The 19,422-nt window shown below is 34.3% G+C and overlaps 1 protein-coding gene across 5 annotated transcripts in view; it reads left to right on the top strand.

Moving 5' to 3' along the window:
- SIPA1L2 (signal induced proliferation associated 1 like 2) overlaps positions 1–19,422 on the top strand; it is a 141,373-nt gene that overhangs the window by 115,213 nt on the left and 6,738 nt on the right. For 4 of the 5 annotated variants that reach the window (XM_048935150.1, XM_048935147.1, XM_048935149.1 and 1 more), the window contains exons 16-19: positions 2,158–2,382; positions 4,762–4,915; positions 7,783–8,002; positions 13,778–13,909. In XM_048935150.1, the coding sequence (XP_048791107.1) occupies positions 2,158–2,382; positions 4,762–4,915; positions 7,783–8,002; positions 13,778–13,909 (731 nt within the window). The remainder of the gene's footprint in view (positions 1–2,157; positions 2,383–4,761; positions 4,916–7,782; positions 8,003–13,777; positions 13,910–19,422) is intronic. The other variant, XM_048935151.1, reaches the window with a different exon arrangement.

Here is a 19,422-nt window from a genome sequence, read left to right as displayed (position 1 = left end):
TCAGCTTCTATCTGTGTTCCAAATCCTTTCACCACAAGAAAATGTCAGACTTGCATTATGTAACCCATCTGTATTGTTCAAACTTTTCTTCAGCATCCTTCAAATTATCCTGGAGTGATAAATGATTTTACAGTTCATTTTAAAAGCTGACATCACCTATATAACACCTGCAGGCTTATATTATTTTTTAAAAAATCTCTTTGTATAACTGTGATGTTGCAATACTGTAACATTCAAAGAGAAGCAAGAATGTTAATATTTGTGTGCTATCTACTGCCACATCCCATGTATATTTTCCAGCTGGTCTGACATTGAGTTCTTAATTGTTCATAATTTGCAATGATGAAGCTCTACCTTAAACAAGGCTTTTACTCAAAATTAGTTTATAAATGTTGAACAGTGAGCTTGTTTTACAATGGCTAAACAGCATAAAACTGAAAAGCAAGTCCACAGACTAGTGGAAAGTCACAGATCTACAAATGCTTTTTCCTTATTTCCTTATTAAAATTGAATTTATTAAGCAAAAAACATGATTATGTGACTCTGTGATGATTCTATGAATAAATTAAGTTCAATTGGCCATCAATTGGTTTGATTCTCTAACGTGATCAGATAAAGAACCACTTAAAAATAACTGATTTCTGAGAATTAAGTCTGCTGTGTGAAACACTATTTCAAACTACAAGATTGACTTGAGCTATGCACAACACTATGTCTTGCAGCTACGTTGTTAATGGCTTTCTCTCTCCTATTTTATATTAAGTACACACATGAATTATCAAATGCCTTTAGGTTACTGTAGCTGAAACAGCTCCGTTGCCTTTAGGTTTTTTTTCCTCGCATAGACCATCAGTACCATTTGGATGCTGAGAATATACAGTTTTTATTCTAACCATTGCTTTGAACTCATTTAAAAGCAACTTTCTATAAGTATTTCATTTCTTAGAAAAATGTCCTGGTATTTAAAACGTACAGAATGAAGCTGGATGTTCAGTTTTTCTGGAGTTCAGTTACATAGAAAAATCTAAAATGCTCTGGATAGTGTCCTTGTTGTCAGTCTGATATGTTTTTTACATTATGCTTCAATACTTTCTTCACCTTTAGACTTCAGTTTTTTGTTACTGAATTATTCTGATTATGCCTTTATATAAATGTCTTGATATAATTTCTTTACACTTTTGCAAGGATAACAAGCATGAGAGCAATCATACTGCTATTAACACCACCTCATTTATTGTCTTCCTCAAAAACTCCTGATCTTGTTTCTGCATTTGTGGGGAAAAAGAGAGATGTTTGGAGCTTCTTCCATATCATGCAGTTTAATCAGATATAATGACATCTGTGCATGTGCACTGCTTGTGTTTGACTCAACAACCTCTTCTGGTCCTTTGTGAATGAATCCTGTACATTAAAAAGTAGCAATGTGTTTAGTATTTGCAAATCAATAATGAATGTTAGGAGCTGCTGCTTCAATTTCCAGTCTCTAATTTAAGTTCAGACTCTTGGTTTGTGAATGCATTGGTTGCTTCGCATCCAAGGTGAAAAGAACAACTTTGCTTGTTGAGGAAGTGTTTGATTTAGCTCGTTTTGAATCATTTTGAGAGTTGTCGGTTAGATGCTATTATTTGTAGTAAAAGAAACTATTAAAATCATCCAGATAATGGTACTGAATGAAAGACTGAATTTAAACTGTCATAAGCTTGAAAAATCAGTGTGAAGTGGAAGAGACATAGAATTCTTAGATATTTGGGATAATTCCCTATATAGAGCCTTGACATAAATTGAATTATACTATGAATAATGTTTGTGTATGTACATATTTACTGAAAAAAGCAAATGGAAATCCATGTATTTGTATTAAGCCTGTGTCTTTAATTTTGACTCACATCATGGTTAATTTTGGCTCACATCATGGTTTGTGTTGGCATTTCAGCATGTTAAATTGGACATTATTTGCTTTAAAAGCTCATTATTATTGTATTATCATCAAAGACATTTGATATATATACATATATATAAGCAGTATGTAGAAAATTATTGTACTGATGCTGCTGCCTTGATTTTAACTTGAGTAAAAGTGAACATTGAGAATTATATCTGAGTACACGGGGAAGAATTTTTGATTTGCTGTTTTGTGTGTTTCCTTTGCTTTTTCAGTGGGTCACATCATTCAGGAAGCCCATCAACACATTGCTCTAAAAAGAGTGGCTCTCTAGATACCTCCAAAGTCTATATAGTGTCGCAGAATAGTAGTCAACAGATTTCTGGGTCAGTTTCAAAACCATACCACAGACAAGGAGCAGTGAGTAAATACGTGATTGGATGGAAGAAATCAGAAGGAAGTCCTACACCCGAAGAATCTGAAATTTCTGAATGCCACGAGTAAGAATTCTTTTCAACTACGTTTGGGGCAGAAGAGCAAAGAAAATATATTTTAAAGTAGGATAGAAAGATGAAAAATTACAGATTCCATTTCAAATGTTTGGTTTATTCCTGTATCTTTATGTATGACCTTTTCAAATCTCTGGGAAACAATTGGAAAGCCACAATTGTTATATGTCTAAAGGCCTTTTCTAGAAATCTTCAGTAACATTACAGTTACTTGAAAATAGCTTGCTTCTTAATGTTTCTGTATTAAACCTTCCTACCTTGTTGCATATTTTGTCAACTAATACATTAGAGATTGAGAGAGGTGACTATGAATTTAGCACACATCTATGTGGGTAACTAGGAAAAATAATGGCACTTGAGATATTTGAATGGTTTCCATATACTTTTTTCTGAAGTATTTTAACAAATAGGTAGGAACTGGTGGATAGGACCTCACAAGACAGAGACCAAGTGTCTCTAATCCTAATCTCTGATGCTCAAGAGATTAAGCACAATGCGCAGGCTTCATTAGCAATGCATTTTAAATTTATTTTAGCAAATAACATTTAGACAAAGATAATCTTATCAGTTCTAGTCAACAGCTGCATGTACAACTTAATGTAGGAATAGTTCATTAAGAAAATGTTACTCTTAGGTGGAAGGAGAACACTTGCATTCAAAGGAAAAGATGCAGCAGTTCAAATAGACATGAAACTTTCCAAGTACTGCAGCAATAACTAATACTTGAATCAGCTGTTTAGAACAAATGTTCAAATTTCTGTTACCGTCAGAATCATCTTGTCTGATAACCTCTTTGATATCTTTCTGTGCATAATTTGTTTAATTCTATATCTCAATAAATCATATTTGGCCCTACTTATCTTGATAAATTTACAATATGGCATGCAGCCCCTGATTTTCAAATGCCTAAAACGGGATTACTCCATTTAATAGGAATGGGATATTTCCATCTAATACTTTGTAGTGGATGTGTGTACAAATTTATAAGATAAAAGCTTGATGATATTGCTAACATTTTTAATTTTCAAAATTTAAAAATACAACTTTACTACCTTCCTGTCCTTGTTATTTACGTTTCTCTGTGGTATTGTATAGGTGATCTGTTTATTTGTTTGCTTATTTATTTTAGGCTTTCAAATATTAAATTGCTCGGTCATAGGAGTACTTGCATTTGGAAAGTAGTAGCTTCATTGATTCCTACAAGTTTTTGTATTTTGAAATTAATGAACCTCTGAAATAATTTCTTTTTATTTCAAATAGAACCCTTAAAACAAAATTGCATAATGAGGCATGGCATTTAGAATGAAACCACAGCTATTTTGAAAAGCATCTTCAAGAGCTAGTTCAATTTATGAAATATTAATTGAATATGGCAGCACTTCTTATACCAGAAAACATTTTCAGGTTTTTCCATGGTTTAGAGCACTTCTTCACCTCTTTCTTTCTAGGAAAGCTTTCTATACATCACAGAGAGGAAATATCCCTCTGAGGATAATTATGTTGAAATAAAATAACATCTCTAATTAGCAATGATGTTGGAAATCAGGTCAATTGCTGAATGTTGTGCCACTATAGGATATAATTCACTGAGAATTACACTTTACCATAGCAAAGCTTGTTTTCTCTCCGCTGAGGACAGATTATGCTGCACTTGACAGTAAGTAATGGATTCAAATGCATGTTCTATGTGACTGGGAATCTCTGGTTCCTTAGATTGCATTTCAAGAGTAAATCTGCTAAAATTCTCTCCTTTCTCACTGGAAGGAGGGTGAAAAATAATAATTCAGCTTGACAGTCCTTTGTTGACTGTAAATACATTTTTATATACTGATAATTAAAGAAGACAGCTGTTTATTTGTCTAAATAGCTGTATGAAATTGCTGATAATGAAACACACTTGGCACATGGCACAATTGATTACAAATATACCTCAAATGTTGCTGTTGATGACCATAGTAATTTTTTCAGTTTGGATACAATATCACACTAAAAAATCTAGATTGTCTTATTTGCTAAGGAATTAAAAATTGTTTTGATTTGTGAGGAGCTATTGAAAATGTTGATATGAGTAAAACCTCAACAATACAGAAATCTTGTGTGTGAAAAGGAGAGAGGCGAGTTGGGAGAAACTGGCATTATGCTCTTTTTTTGTTTGTTTGTTGGTTGGGTTTTTTTTCCCTCTTCAGATCTTTCAGTGACTTAAGAATTTCATCTTGGACCCATAAAACCCACAAACAGTTTAATATAAAATGCCTGGAAAATGTTATAAATGAAAGCATGCTGTAGCAGGAGATAAATCTAACAAGTTTTATTTTGTGACTGAAAATAAATCCAAGAGCACTATTGCTTATTTTGCAATTGTTTCAACAGAGTATATGATGATATAGATGCTGTGTCTGCATCAAGTCCACTTCAAACTGCCGTGAGGAATGCCATTGTTGAAAGCCAGCAAGTGTTGTCCAAAGAAGATTTTCTGAAGTTGATGCTTCCAGAAAACATCTCTGTGGAGGAGGGGAGAAGAAAGGTTAGCTACTTTCTTTGTATATAATTCAGACACAGTTATGTTAGAAATGATCTTCTGGCATTCCGAAAATGTCTATAGGAAAGGCAGCAACATTCTGTGTAAACTAAGTATATTCCTTGGGAACGCTTTAAATACTCAGCATAAATCCCAAAACGTCAGCTCCCACATCAAGAAGATCATACCTACTTCATGATTATGTATGAAATACAGTGTTTGTCTAAGTATGACTCTGCTTAACTGTAAAGGTTGAGTAAGTTAATTATAATTTCAAAGGTTAAGAGTAACATTTTCAAGGTTGGATGGTTACATTTATTCACCTCAAATTATATTTAGGCAGAGGAATAAAAGTAAGCCTGCTTTTCCCCTGTCTTGTGCTACTCAGTACAGACAATTCTGTCCGAATCACAATTTTACATAGGCAGTAGTTGGAAGTACTCCAACCAGTAGTTGGAAGTACATAGTTGATGGTGTTGGAGGAGAGCGTAACTCTATACCGAATGAAGACAATCAGGACTATTAAAAAGTTCACAAGAAGAGTATAGGGAATTTAATATTTTCTAGGTTTCATGTATACATGATTCTGATTTTTTGGGCTTAATTTGCAATAAAGCTCAAAACAATTGAATTGCTCGAGTAATTGTCACACTTAGATATAAATTCAATGCCCTCTTAACCCCAGGTGTTCATTCAGTGTGCTAAATAACGTAATCACATCTGAACCAAAGAAACGCATGGGAATCCTCTAAGTGCAGAGTTTAGAATTCAGATTATATGTATTTTTAAAGTGCAATATGTTAAGTATGTTAAGTACATTAAGTATGTAGTTGAATTCTTATGAATAATGTCCTAGAGGTTTTTATGAATTATGATTAGTGCAAAATTTGACTTTCTGTGATGATTTCAAGAACTGCCAATGTTTCTGTCATTTCAAGGCTGCCTACATAAGGAGTGAGGTGATGTGGCCGTTCTGAGATCTATTACTACTGTCCCCTTCTCCCCTCAAGATATCTAAGTAAGAGAGACCACGGGCTCTGATTTGCAGGAGACCCCCACAGGAAGCCACAGGAATTAGCACTATCCAGTCTTTGATGATGTCCTCGTAGAGAGTAGTAGTTATCTTGCTGTAGCTTAGTCAGTTGCTTTTGACAGCAAACCAGAAAGTAATTTTTCTGAGTATGTATAATTGAACAGAATTGAATCACATCTTCGGTTTCATTTTATCTCACCTTCTTCAAAGAGCAGGGAATAGTGAACTCTCTAGAATGTGTAGTGTTTAATTTTTGTCATGCTCTGAAACTCTGTAAAGCTTCAACAATTAAAGTTTAACATATTTGAAGAGCTACTGGCCAATCTTTTTAGATAAAAATGCAATGTGATGTTGGGAAACTTCAGAAACATACAAGAGTTGAAGCAGAATGCTTGCTGAATCTCAGGTGTGTTAAAGAGGATTGGAGATGCTTTTAATTCACAGAAAGAAGGTTTTTAATCTTTTGCCCAGTGTGGTGCCTATTAAGACTCAGCAGCTCTTGGTGTTCTTTAACCACTGTTTATAAAAGGATACCTTATACTTAATGTCCATATACTTATGGACATTGTGTATGTCTTTTATCCAGCACTGCTGCTCGTGACTGTTGATACCACTATTTTACATGTGTTAAAATAAGGATTTGGCCTGACGTTCATTCCTATGATGGTTAGACTAGATGATCATATAGGTTGTTTCCAACCTTTAGAACTGATCATCCCCCCTTTCTTTTTTCCCCTTGCTGATATTATGATGCTTTCCTAGATTAGAATCTGAGAATCTGCCTTAATCTTCTTTGGGACATAGTTAAACATTCTAACAATTCAGCATTTTCTGTATTGTCCTCAAGATAGATGCTTTCCTGAACTAAAGATATGAAATACATTTAACTGTTCTGCAATGACTGTTCTTTGTGGCATGATTGAGCGTTTCTGTCTATTCTTTTTAGACGCATTCATCAGTGAGTGAATTTTGTTCAGAAATATAACAATGTAGATATTTTTAACTCTATGCTAGATTGACTGTTTTGAAGAGTTACTGATCCTGAGCTTACATTCTTCATAGAGAGTATGCTTCTTGTAGTTAGCTACATGGCAAATAGGGCTAGATATTAAATTGTTACATGCAAGAGAAACCAGTAAAAATAATTAAAATAACTGACCTTTGTACATGTGAGAAGTAACAGGATTTGCAGTGCTGAAGAATGACTTATGAAGTGGAATGGCCCAGTTTTACACTACAATAACATCTTGTTCTGCTGTAGATGTTTGGGTTTTGGTTAAATAACTTTTTGAAATATGTAACAGTTTCCACTGAACTCTATTATCCTATTCACTAAGCCTATTTCATGATATTTGTAGAAATGCAGTCTCTAAAATCACTCTTACTGTTCAATGAATTATATTGCACCATGTATCAGTTCAGAATGTTAAATATTAAAGCATAGCCATTTCAAATTAAAATCAAAGAGTACAGTCCTCAATAAATGTTACCAAAAGCTGGTAGTCTTAGATACATATATTTCTGGAAAAAAAAATTGCTGTCATAATGCTATGGAGATTTCATTTAACATTTAGAATTAATAAAGCTGCACAAAATCTGATTAATTCATGGAAATTTGTTCCAAAATATCGAGAGGAAGAAGTATGAAAATCCAATTCAACTTTCTGAGGCCTCAGTACAGAGCTGATGTGATGGAACAAATCTCTGATCTGTGTTAGCTCAACAATTTCAGAATGCCTGCCCAGAAGAATACTCCCAGCAGTCTGATGATGGGATATGCTAGTGGAAATTATTTTAACCAGTAATATATGTTCTTATATCTCCATATTTTGATGTTTAGTTTTCATTTTATGGAAACCTTTCTCCACGGAGGACACTTTATCGTACCCTGTCAGATGAAAGTATATGTAGCAATCGAAGAGGATCTTCGTATGCCAGCTCTCGAAGTTCAATGCTAGACCAGGCTCTCCCAAATGATATCTTATTCAGCACTACTCCACCATATCACAGCACGTTGCCTCCCAGAATGAGCCTGACACCTGGAATGGGAAATCTGAGGAGTAAGTGATTGTCACTGTTGTTGCTGAGTTCGGAATATATGTTGGAATTTACTTTTGAGGGAAAATTGTGAAATGTCACATCAGTCTTCTGGGTATCCTGGTAAAAGCACATTTGGTCATCAGTACATGCTTATGTTTACCTTGGTGATCAGTTCAGGTTTATTATGTTTGGAGATGGTGTTTACTTCCTATGAAGTTTTCAGATGATCAGTAATCGACAACAAACAATTGTCTGAAGATATTTCTGGTTATAATTTTATTTTCCAGGAGTGGCCCAATCAAGCCAAACTGGCCTGTTTTGTTTCAGTCTTTGTGTACGTTCAAATTAATGCTACATTCATCATATAATACATGAATGCTTATATACCACAGCCCAAATCTGCATACACAGATACATATATGTAGGCCACATCTTTATATACTTAATAAGGGTAATTTTATTATTTTTTTTAAATGCTGCTCAATTATTTTACTCTGGCCATAGGAGACATGAAATCTAGAAATAAAGAAATGCTTAGCTACGTTAATATTGTATCGCAACTGACTGCAGTTTACAAAAATAGAACTGTGAACTCTGAAGTTGATAGTTGAGAAGCTGTGGGTGGATTTCCTGAAAATGTTGAGGATGCTTGTAAACCCATGTCCAGAGAGAATATGGACAAATAACTGAAGTAACAATGATAGGCTTCTGTCATTCATCATGTCTTTAAGGCACTAGCAATCACTTGCTTTCAGTATGAAGTTATATGAAAAAACACTTTCCTGTAACACTGAGGTGCATCACACTGAGCTTCATTTTAAACTATTATAAACTTCTAAACTCCTGCTTCAGCTGGAAATGCAAGCTTTATGTACCTTTTGCCAAACTTCAAACTATTCCTCTTCCATCAGCATGAAACTCTTTAGCATAAATTCAGAATAGGAAGATCCTTTGCTTTTATTGAAGCTCCATTTTCTTTCGTTTGAGACTAATACGAAATTTTGTAGTGTGTTAAGGGCTTAAAAATGGCTTCCTGGTTGCATTTTTTTTTTCTTACACCTGCTAGACCTGTACTTGTAGAGCAGTTTGTTAGGATGGTTAATCTGCAAAGTGATCAAACCTTTATCAGGCTGGAGGCTTCAGCATTCTGGAGGCTGGCACACAGCAACTAATGGTGTGCATTCAGGCTTTATACTGCTCTTCCAGCTGTGGAATTTCAGTGTTTTGTGTATTGGTACTGTCTTACATTATTTTCCCTTCTTGGTGCATCTTAGATACAGACACTTACGTGCATAGTGAGGAAAAAACATGAAATTAGTATCCTGTCAGTCAGTGTGAAGCTGATTGTTAATACCCAAGAGAGTTCCTGTTATTTTCATACACAGGTCCTATTTTCTGCTTCTGGTTCTGTATTTTAAAAGTACCTTTGAAAGCCAGTGATAAAAGATCTGTTATGACGACTGTCTTAAGGAAGCTATAATCGTTTATCTGTAATTGCCACCTGAAGACAAACACATAATGACTTGCCCACCATTATTTTCAAAATACTGCTAGTCAGTATCTGGTTATAAGGAACTAATCTTGAATCTTGTTAGGGAGGATTTTATAATTAGCATGTGTCAGATATTTCCATTCTATTGCATTTATAATAATAGTTGGAGACTTCAGTTTCAGATACCTGGACTCCTAGCTCTGATAGTACTGTCTTCCATAAAATGCATCCATTTGTGATCTTAAAACATTTTAATTTTACTGATATTTAATGTTAACAGAAATCAGTAAAAATACTGTGGTTTTGACCAGAATTCATTTTTAGATATGCTCTTGCATGTTATTACCCAGCATGTGTTCCATGAAATATTGTGGCAGCACCAAGTCTCGTGAGGCCCCTCCAGCAAGGAATAGACTGTGATTAATAGCGAAGCAAAGCCACAGCAAAAACAGAGCATAATGGGCAACCTGAAGGGTTTCAGATTACTAGAAAATCAGACAAAATGACTGTGCAAATATGGAAACAGGAACTTAAACTGTGTGATGTTCACTGTGGGAAGGAAATGAGAAAATAAAGCTGTAGGACTTTTTTATCATTCTATCACTGGAGGAAGTGAACTGAAAAAAAATGTTGCTTTCAGTAGAGCTTGAAATGAGTACTGTGGATTGCACACAGTACACAACTCCAGAAAGATTTGTTTTATCTTAGTTTTTAACTTAAACCAAAAAGCAGAACTTTTGTAGCTGAGAACTCTTAAATTTTACCTTGGGGATATTGAAGATTCCCTGACACAGTGCTTTTCATGTTGAGTGATTCTCACATACCCTGCACAGTTGCAGGTACAAATGTATCCCTGTCTTGTCAATTCATGGCGGCTGAACTAGCAGTGAAGGAGTGAAAACAACAAGAACCACAGATACAGAATTACTATACAAACGTAAGTGAGAGAAATCCAGGAAGACATACAGAGGCAGTCAGACTGAGACCGTGGTCCACTCCTATAATGAAAAAAAAAAAAAAGGAGGGAAGGAAGGATGGTGTGCTTTGAGAAAAGGAGCAAGGTGCAGGATGCTTTCACTGATGAGGGTCGTTAAGAAGGGAATATTTTGTAATAAGACACTAGCAAATTCTGAATATTTTCCTTCATATTGTAGGAAACGCCTGTGAGAAGTTCAGCATAAAAGTAGTTATTGGGGCACATGCCCACTGTTTTAACAGTAATATAAACATAATTCCATGAGAAAGTCTACTAGCAAGCTGGCATCTTTGAAGGGAGACTTTTGTCAACCCTAGGCAATGATGCAGAGGGGGGAGATGCTAGGCAGGTAGTTACTAATTGCAGGAAAAAAGAACTGGAAGAGGCACTGGGATTTATGTCCACGTATGACTTTCTATGTTCCTTCACTTGTAACATCTTTTGAGTATAATCTGCTTATTAAATAATGTGTTAGTTTATGAACACAGGAAGTACATAGCAGATATTCTTCCACTGCCTACAATCTCTACATAAAAGTAGCAGTTTCGACTGAAGCAAGATACTTATCTTAGAGAAGTAAAAAGGGTTTAGCCAGGTGAATCTTTTTTTTCTTTCTCCTTCTGGTTACTCTTTGAATACAGGAGGGGTGAGACTGACAACAGTCAATTTCAGGAGATCTCTATTGGAAACTGAGTTTACCATATAATTCTGGTGAAAATAAGAACTCTTGAAAATGCTTTTACTTTAATGTAGCAATAATAAAAATAAAGAAAATTTGTAAGTACAGGAAGGGGCATGAATGAAAGGACCAGAAGCCAGGAGATCAATGATTTTGTGCCAAATTGGAGTAGAGCAAATAAAGTAATCTTTAAAACTGAAAGATAACATGCATTATTTCTTCAAGGAAATAAAGGAATAAGTCTGCATTGGTTCAAAACCAAACTTGCGTGCAATGAAGATAATGACCTTTGAGGTTCTGCATACCTTCCAGGAAATGCAAAGGTGTGCATGTCACATTTGCATAAGTCAAAAATGAAAACAGCAAGCAGCCTGCATGCTGCTGATATTGCATTCATACAAAGAAAATGTGTAGGCAACAGGAAGGTAAGAGAAACTGGAAGGCAATGCAAATGCACTGCTGTAGAAATAATTCTTCCTAGCCAGAGTGTTCCTAAAGTATGAATAGTATTCTCTGAGGTTCAGATGCACAAAAAGGCCTATGTCTTTAGAGCTCCTTATTCTGCAGTGGCACACTGATGCCTGTTCAGTTATCCTGCTTATAGTATCAGCCATCAACACGAGCACTTGAGTTTTCAGAGCTATCAATATTCAAATCTCCTACTCCAGGAGGCTTTCAGCAGTTAAGCTGCTCTGTCAGGGACCAAATAGAATCCACCCTAAGGTGAACTGAGGTTCTCACAAGACAGCATGTAATGAAGGTTGACTGCTGGTGGATATATCACTCCTACACTTCAATTTGGAAAGTCAGCAGAATGTACGGAGTACAGGCATCTTTCTGACAGGTTTCACAACCAGCCTCTGTAGGCTTGATTGTATAAAAGCAAGGGCAGCCCTTTAGGGCCTGCCTGCTGGTCTAGAACCAAAAGCTGGCTTGCCAGCCTTCAAATAAGGCTTTCTCTCTGTTTTCCCCAACAGCAATATATAAAACATTTCTACTAGCACAAATATGGCTCTTACAATTCCCAAATCATATACAGAAGTTTAGAGTATTCTCTACTGTTGAGCTTACAAAGCACTTTTACTCCAAGATAACCTTAGATAAGATTTTGTGTTTATAAGAAATTGAAAATATTATATTATTACAGATGTATGAGTAGTTTCACTTCATATATCATCTACTTTGGCATCCCAAAAATGGTTACTATGGAATACATTTCTACAGAGACTTGTCAAATCTTTTCCATTTGTAGTAGAACAATACTTTCATGTAAGTCATAGAACAAGATGAAGTCCGTAGTAAATAGGATTTCTACTTCACAGGCATTGATTTTGATTCATAGGACTTCCAGTTCTTGATAGAGAATTGCAAAACTCCTTTCCTCTGATGTTCCAGATATAAAAACAAAAAAAGCCCCAGGTTTTTTTTTACAAAGCTCTAATTTTACATGCTCAAATCATTGCTCTGTGCAGTGGAATGTTCTGTAAAGGGTTCTGCATTGGGATTTTTAGGTCAAATATTTAATTCAAATAGACTTCAGTATTCTTTGTTATGGTTCTGGACAATGACAATGTGCCACTTTCTTACACTAGAATAATCTTCCATGTGTGCGTGTGCATTTTTTCCTTCAGTGATTTTTATGTATGGTATTGTGCTAGAAAAAACATCACTTTAAATATTGTTATCTAAAGCACTAGAATAGTTAGATGGAAGAGACCTCTACTTCTGAAGTGTTCAATGAAAAAAATAGGTATTTTGACACATCTTAAAAGCAAAAATCATTTTTCTTTTGACTGTACTATTTAATAAAAGTGATTGCATCAGTATCTTTAGATGAAATTCAGTTTAAAATTTGTTTTTAATGCAGTTTTAAATCATCTTTGTGTCTATTCTACAATATTCATTCACAGTGAAGATTGCTATAGAAAGATAAGGAAAATATTAAACTATTTAAGATAGTTATGAAAATTAACATCGCCTCTACTATGTTGTATGTTCACGGTATCTTTCTAAAAGACCGCATAACTGCACGAACTAACATTATAGATTAATTCACACACTAATCTTCAGTGTACAGCATGTTACACCTTAATCTGGAGCTCAGGTATTGACATGCAAATCTTGCATTCTCAGATACACAAGTATTAATTGGTAATATTTTCAGTGTGAAAGTGAGTCTTGGATACAGGCTAGAACTTACAAATGCAATAGAAGTAGGTGATGTTTTTGAAATTGAAATGTTTACATTCCAGAATAAAACCCTGTGTGTAAATATTTCATATGTTGATTCCCAGCTTTATTTAAAACATACCTTTGTTCATCTAGCAACTTTTCTGCTCAGTGCCCAGGTTTAATATAGTATGCTTTAAGAATCAGTGCTGCCTACTCACAGAATTTACAGGAAAGTGCAAAGACCACATGATGTATGGAGGGGCAAAAAAACCTCTAGAAACCCTTGCCAGCTCATTTTGCTTGACTTAACAGTTGTGTCCATTCTTATTGAGTATTGAACAAGAAACAACAGGAAAAAGAAAAACGAAGATAGCAGTCATTAATTTTATACATATATTTACAGTTCATTATAACAGGTTCAAAATTAATTGTACTTCATTGTTATAGGAAGACTAATTATTGTGTTTATTGTTTAGATGAATTCTGGTTCTCAGATGGGTCCTTATCTGATAAAGCCAAATTCAATGATCCTGGCCTGATGCCCCTGCCAGACACTGCCACAGGGCTAGACTGGTCCCACCTGGTAGATGCTGCACGAGCGTTTGAAGGTAACAGGAAAAGTTGAATAAAGATCACTGTTCACTACACAAACATTTTTTGGGGAAAAAGAATATATATTTATATGTACATACACATACAGACACATTTTGAATTAACAAAAATCCAGTGTTTACCTTTGAAGCCCCTTTGTTCTTTTAGCAGTATGCTTTCTCAGTGATGAAGATTGTCACTGAAAATTTGGAGTATTCTCTAAAATACTCTCAGTACCTGTCTTAGATAACATTCATCTCTTAGGGACACAGTGCTCTCTGTAATCTATTGTAGAAAGCAGGTGCTTTGAAGGAGAGATTCAAAGCACTTGAGTTAGATGCTTAAAAAGTGATTGGGAGTAACAATTTCTCTGGATTTATTGTGTTGTCTTCAAAAACTTTGTATCAAAGAGATGTTACAAGCTCTTGAAAACAGCAAAAATGTATGGTATACTTTCCAGTACTAGAATTTGAAGCATGGGATATAAACTAGGTTTGCATTATTGAATTATAAGACTGGGTTAATGAAGAAAAACCTCATTCACCTCTCTGGCAGCCAAGCATACTCGTAATGTATAAACACAGAAAGATGGATGTGTGTTTGAGTCTAATCATCTATCCATTTGTACATTTGTGTTTCTTGGTTTCCAGTTTTGGTTGGGTCACAAGACTGTCCTAAAACATGCAACATTTTTTATCTGGTATTATTCTCACTGGTGAATGTATGAATCAGAGATATCAGTAAGGATGATGTGTAGGTCCCATTTTTATCAGCTAATGGGTTAAGTTAGTAATAAGGTGCTGGTTTGTTTGGCTCTTGTTGTGTTGTTGTTTTTTTTTCAGCTAAAAGCAACCATGGTAATAAGACTTCAGGTACTGATTTCCTCCCTGAGTATGAAGTGATTAAATTTCAAAAGCTCTTCAGAAGTACTTTACTAATTTAGTTGGCATAATTAAAACTTCAGAAAACAAACAGTAGTAAAAAAAAAAAATAAAAAAAAATCAGATCAACAATGATGATCAGCATCCAAGAGAACTGTCTTGTTTATTTTATCTACACTCAGGAAACATCCTAGTATTTATTTTTAGTAAATAACTGAAACAACAGTGAATTATATATTTGATAACTTGGTTCTCTAAGAATATTTTTAAATGCTAATACTAATACAACATTTGAGTTCAGCTATCTAAAAGCTTGTTCATATAGGCTATGCTCCTACATTTTTTTATTTCTTTGAAAACTGGAATCAATTTTCTTTACTTTTACTGCTTAATATTTTGGTGAAAATAACTTCATTTTGCTAAGTGTTACGTAAGTGCAATTGCCATTTCCATTTAAGAGATAAATGTAGAAGAAACACAGCTATCCACAGTGCCCTGTTCTAGGGAGGGCAAATATTGCTGGATTTTAATTGCAAATAGCTTAGTAGGTAATTAAGGTGAAGAATTGATTGGCTGAATTGCAAGATGGAAAGTTTTTAAGTCTGATTTTTTAGAAGAATTTGAGGCAGAAAATTATATATATATATATATATATATATATATATATATATATATATATATATATATATATATATTGGTGAATGAATGTAATTCGTCATGTTTAGAACTCTGCAGTAGCTACATCCACATACGTGCAAGATGATTTGTAATATATTTGGACTTTACTCATAATGCTGCAACTTAAAAATTTTGACTTGTTCATCTTCCTCTATTCTATCTCCTGCAATTGGAAAACCATTTTTAAAAAGAATAACTGATAGGGATATCATAAAAAAAATTCATTAGGAGGGAGGGAGTTGGATATGAATTGACAGATGTTTTTTCCTTATGTGTTTTAATGTTGATAACTGGGGAGTTGCTTCATCTAAGTGTTTAAAAATAACTTGGAACTACTTTTCTGCATTCTTCATAGTGAAAAAGAGAGAGTGGATAATTCTAAAAATCATAAACCGATGCATATAAAACTCTTTTGATCTTTTCTTTCAGTGGAATGGAAATAAGATCACATTTTAAATAGGACAATCAAAAAAGACCAATGAAAAAGGGTCAAAGATGGGAAATTGATGTTAGAGTTGACTTCTAGTTTGACTTTCTCAACCTGATATTTAAAAGTTATGTTCCTTTCTAGAACCTAGATGCAAGTCTTCATTTGAGGGTTTTTTTTTCTTTGTAAAGGTCTTTTAGTATTCTTTGATTAGATTTACCAATCTGATTACAAGGTCATAGTTTTCCCTCAGTTATTTTTCTAGACTGTATGCTAAAAAGATACATTCTTCTCTGTTAAAAATCCATACATCCTGTGGGCCCCAAAATCCTTTACCTGTCCGTATGCAAATGCAGTTGTATTCTGATTAATGCAGCAGTTTCTCATCTATAGTCTAACGAGGGTGGAGGAAATGGTTGAGAAGAAGAGTATGAGGAAGTCATAACTTGTTAAATTAAAATTATCATGATAGGGCTTTTTTTTTTTTTTTTTTTTTAGTTTGTGAGAGTTTCATTTCTGATACTTTTGCTTGGCAAGAACTTTTGCAAGAAGCTGAATATTTACTTCAGACTTTGCTGGAAAATCCAGTTTTACGTGGACAGGTCTCCACAGTGCAATGAAGAGCTGTGCAGGGTTTACCTCCACAAGCTCCAGAAGCTGCATCTGTAATAGGTTTTGTTGGAGCTGTTTGTGTTGAGGGTTAATATCTAAAAAGTTCAGTGCAACGTTATTTTAAGTATTTGCACTACCTTCCACTGCAGGACATAGATTTGACTCTTTTATCCAGAGATGATTTTTAGCATTCATGCAGTCAGTTGCAAGGAGTATAATTCAATGTCTTCCATATGTAGATTCACTACTTCCACTTCCCGTGTATAATTTTGGTAGAAGGCATAGAGAAACAGCTCTAGAGCTAAGATATAGCTATAGATAAGACAGCTGACATGTTGGAAGTTCATTGTGGCTGTATCTTTGTATCTATACTGTTGTATCAACACCTGAAATAAAACATAAAAAAATAGACAGAACTGCATGTGAATGTGCAGCAAAAAAGAGAAAAATGAGGTTAAAGAAGAAAAGAGAAGTAAAGCAACTTTTTGAGGAAATTTAAAGAATAAAGTTGAGAGATGAACAAGAAGAAGGAGAACAAAGAAATCCAAAATAAATAAATAAATGCGAGAATGTGGTTTTTGTTCTGTTTTGTTTTTTAAATTCTCTTTCTTTTATTATTATTTTATTATCCTTTTGATAGATCTCCAAGTAAGGAAAGGAGGACAGATTTTCAATATGTGTTATGTAGTTGATATTTCATTTTGTATTCATTAGAGAACTTGTGGAATAAAAGGTAAAGTCTTTCAAGATGTCCATAACTGCTAGTGCCATTATAGAAAAGGATTGGCCCAAACATAAACACTATTATTATTAATAGATCTTTGTTCTATTTTTGTTTGTTTAAACTTATTGTATTCTGCTTTAGAAAGGTTAGTGTTTTATAAATAATATTATGGGACTAACAACCCAGAAGTCATTTCTGTGATGTCTTTAATTTAGTTCATTTAAATAGGTGGTTTCAGCTTCTGATTATTTTCTAGGTTATTTTTGTGATCATCTACTAGCCATGCCAATCAGAATGTAGTGTTTCTTAATGCCAACTTATCTTTGCAGAAACATCTGTGCTACTATAATTAATATAATTTTAATTTTTCCATTTAAAATCTTTTTGGCTTAGTGCAAATAATGCTACTCACAATATAATGAGAATGAAGTGAAGCATTCAACAAGAGAAAATTATTCAAATCAAATTAGTAAATTAAACTGTTAGATTGATAAAAGCTGAAAATATTCAGCTACGATTTGGTCATTTCTAATACATGCATGTGTAGCTCTGTTTTGCTTCCATGTGAACCTCATTGTATGTTTGTAGGTAGCCTTTACTTTGTAATGAAAGGGCTGTTTCATGCTCCATGCTTATTTTAGTCTTTTCTGCTCTCCAATAATTAAAAGTTGTTTTGAGAATTTTAAACTTTTGTACAAACACTGATACACTGTAGAATCGTAGAGTGGTTTGAACTGGAAGGTACCTTAAAGATGATGTAGTTCCAACCTTCTACCAGCTCAGGTGCCCAGGGCCTTGTCCAACCTGGCCTTGAGTGCCTCCAGGGATGTGGCATTCTCAGCTTCTTTCTGCAGCTTGTGCCACTGCCTCATCACCCACAGTGAAAAATTTCTTCCTAATGTCTGACCTAAATCTTCCCACTTTTACTTTAAAGTCATTTCCCCTTATGCTATTACTATACTGCCTGATAAACAGTCTTACCCATATTTCCTGTGGTCCCTGGTTAGGTACCAGAAGGCTGCTATGAAGTCTACCTGGTGCCTTCTCTCTTCAGACTGAACAATCCCAACTCTCTCAGCCTGTCATTGCAGTATTTTCTCAAATTGTTTATGCACTTGGGTCCTTGTATAGTTTGGCAAGAATGTCCCAGCTAAAACCTAAAATTCTGACATTTTAGCAGTTAGGGATGTCCTCATAATTTTGAGGAAGCAGTACCTGCAGTATAATAGTCAGAAATATGCTTGATTGTTCTGTTGAAAAGTCAAGCATCAACAAAGGTGGCACTGATTTCATTTTTGTGAGTACAGTCAAGTCAGTTCTGTTGGGAATAAATAGAAACAAAATCAGTAGGAAAATTTTAGTATTTGAAACACAAGTTCAATTTTAACCACAGTTCAGATTTAAAAGCCATCTTGATTTAAATAGTAAGTTGGTGAAACTATTGTGAAGCATGAATGCTTTCAGAGAGATCAATGAGGCTTGGTAGGAGTTATTGAATATAAAAATGCATCCTTAAAAGTACTTGAAAAGTATTCAAAAGCAAAATATTTTAGTACTCAGGGATCTTGTTGATATAGTAGTTTATTGTGTCAGTAACTTGTTCAGAGAATGATTTTGACACCAACCAGGCTTTTGAAAATTGCCTATTTTGAAGAGCAACGCAGGAGTTTTCATAGTATGCTATATAACTGGAGACTTCTGGTTATTAATGGCCATGCAGTGACTTTGTTCCTCATCTGAGGAATGGGAGATGTTTTCATATTTTATGAATATAGGAATGTTTCAGAAATATTTTAAAGTTATACTATGTAAACAGAAAAGGGTTCATAATTTATTTCCTACTCTAAGTGTTATTATTTTTAATGACATGCATTTGAAATTCACTATGGAATATACTAGGAAAAAAAAAGTCAATCCACAAATTATACTAAATTGCAAGCACCCTTTTTTGTGTTGTTTTTTGTTTGTTTGTTTGTTTTTGTATTTTTGTTTTGTTGTGTGTTGACGTATTATGAAGATATTTAAAAATATTGGGCTTAAAACTTGTATCGTGATTTCATTAACAGCTGCATGCATCTACTTTTACAGCTGCTTTTACACATCAAGAGAAAGCTACTTTAAAACACTGTTAGAGAGAACAAACTGACAAAACATGTTCTCAGCTGACAAAACATGATGAATGAGTGGCCATTCTCTTTAATTAAGCTT

Source organism: Lagopus muta, chromosome 2 (genome assembly GCF_023343835.1).
Source record: "Lagopus muta isolate bLagMut1 chromosome 2, bLagMut1 primary, whole genome shotgun sequence".
In the NCBI taxonomy this organism is placed as follows: domain Eukaryota; kingdom Metazoa; phylum Chordata; class Aves; order Galliformes; family Phasianidae; genus Lagopus; species Lagopus muta.
This window is presented reverse-complemented; position numbering and strand designations above follow the sequence as displayed.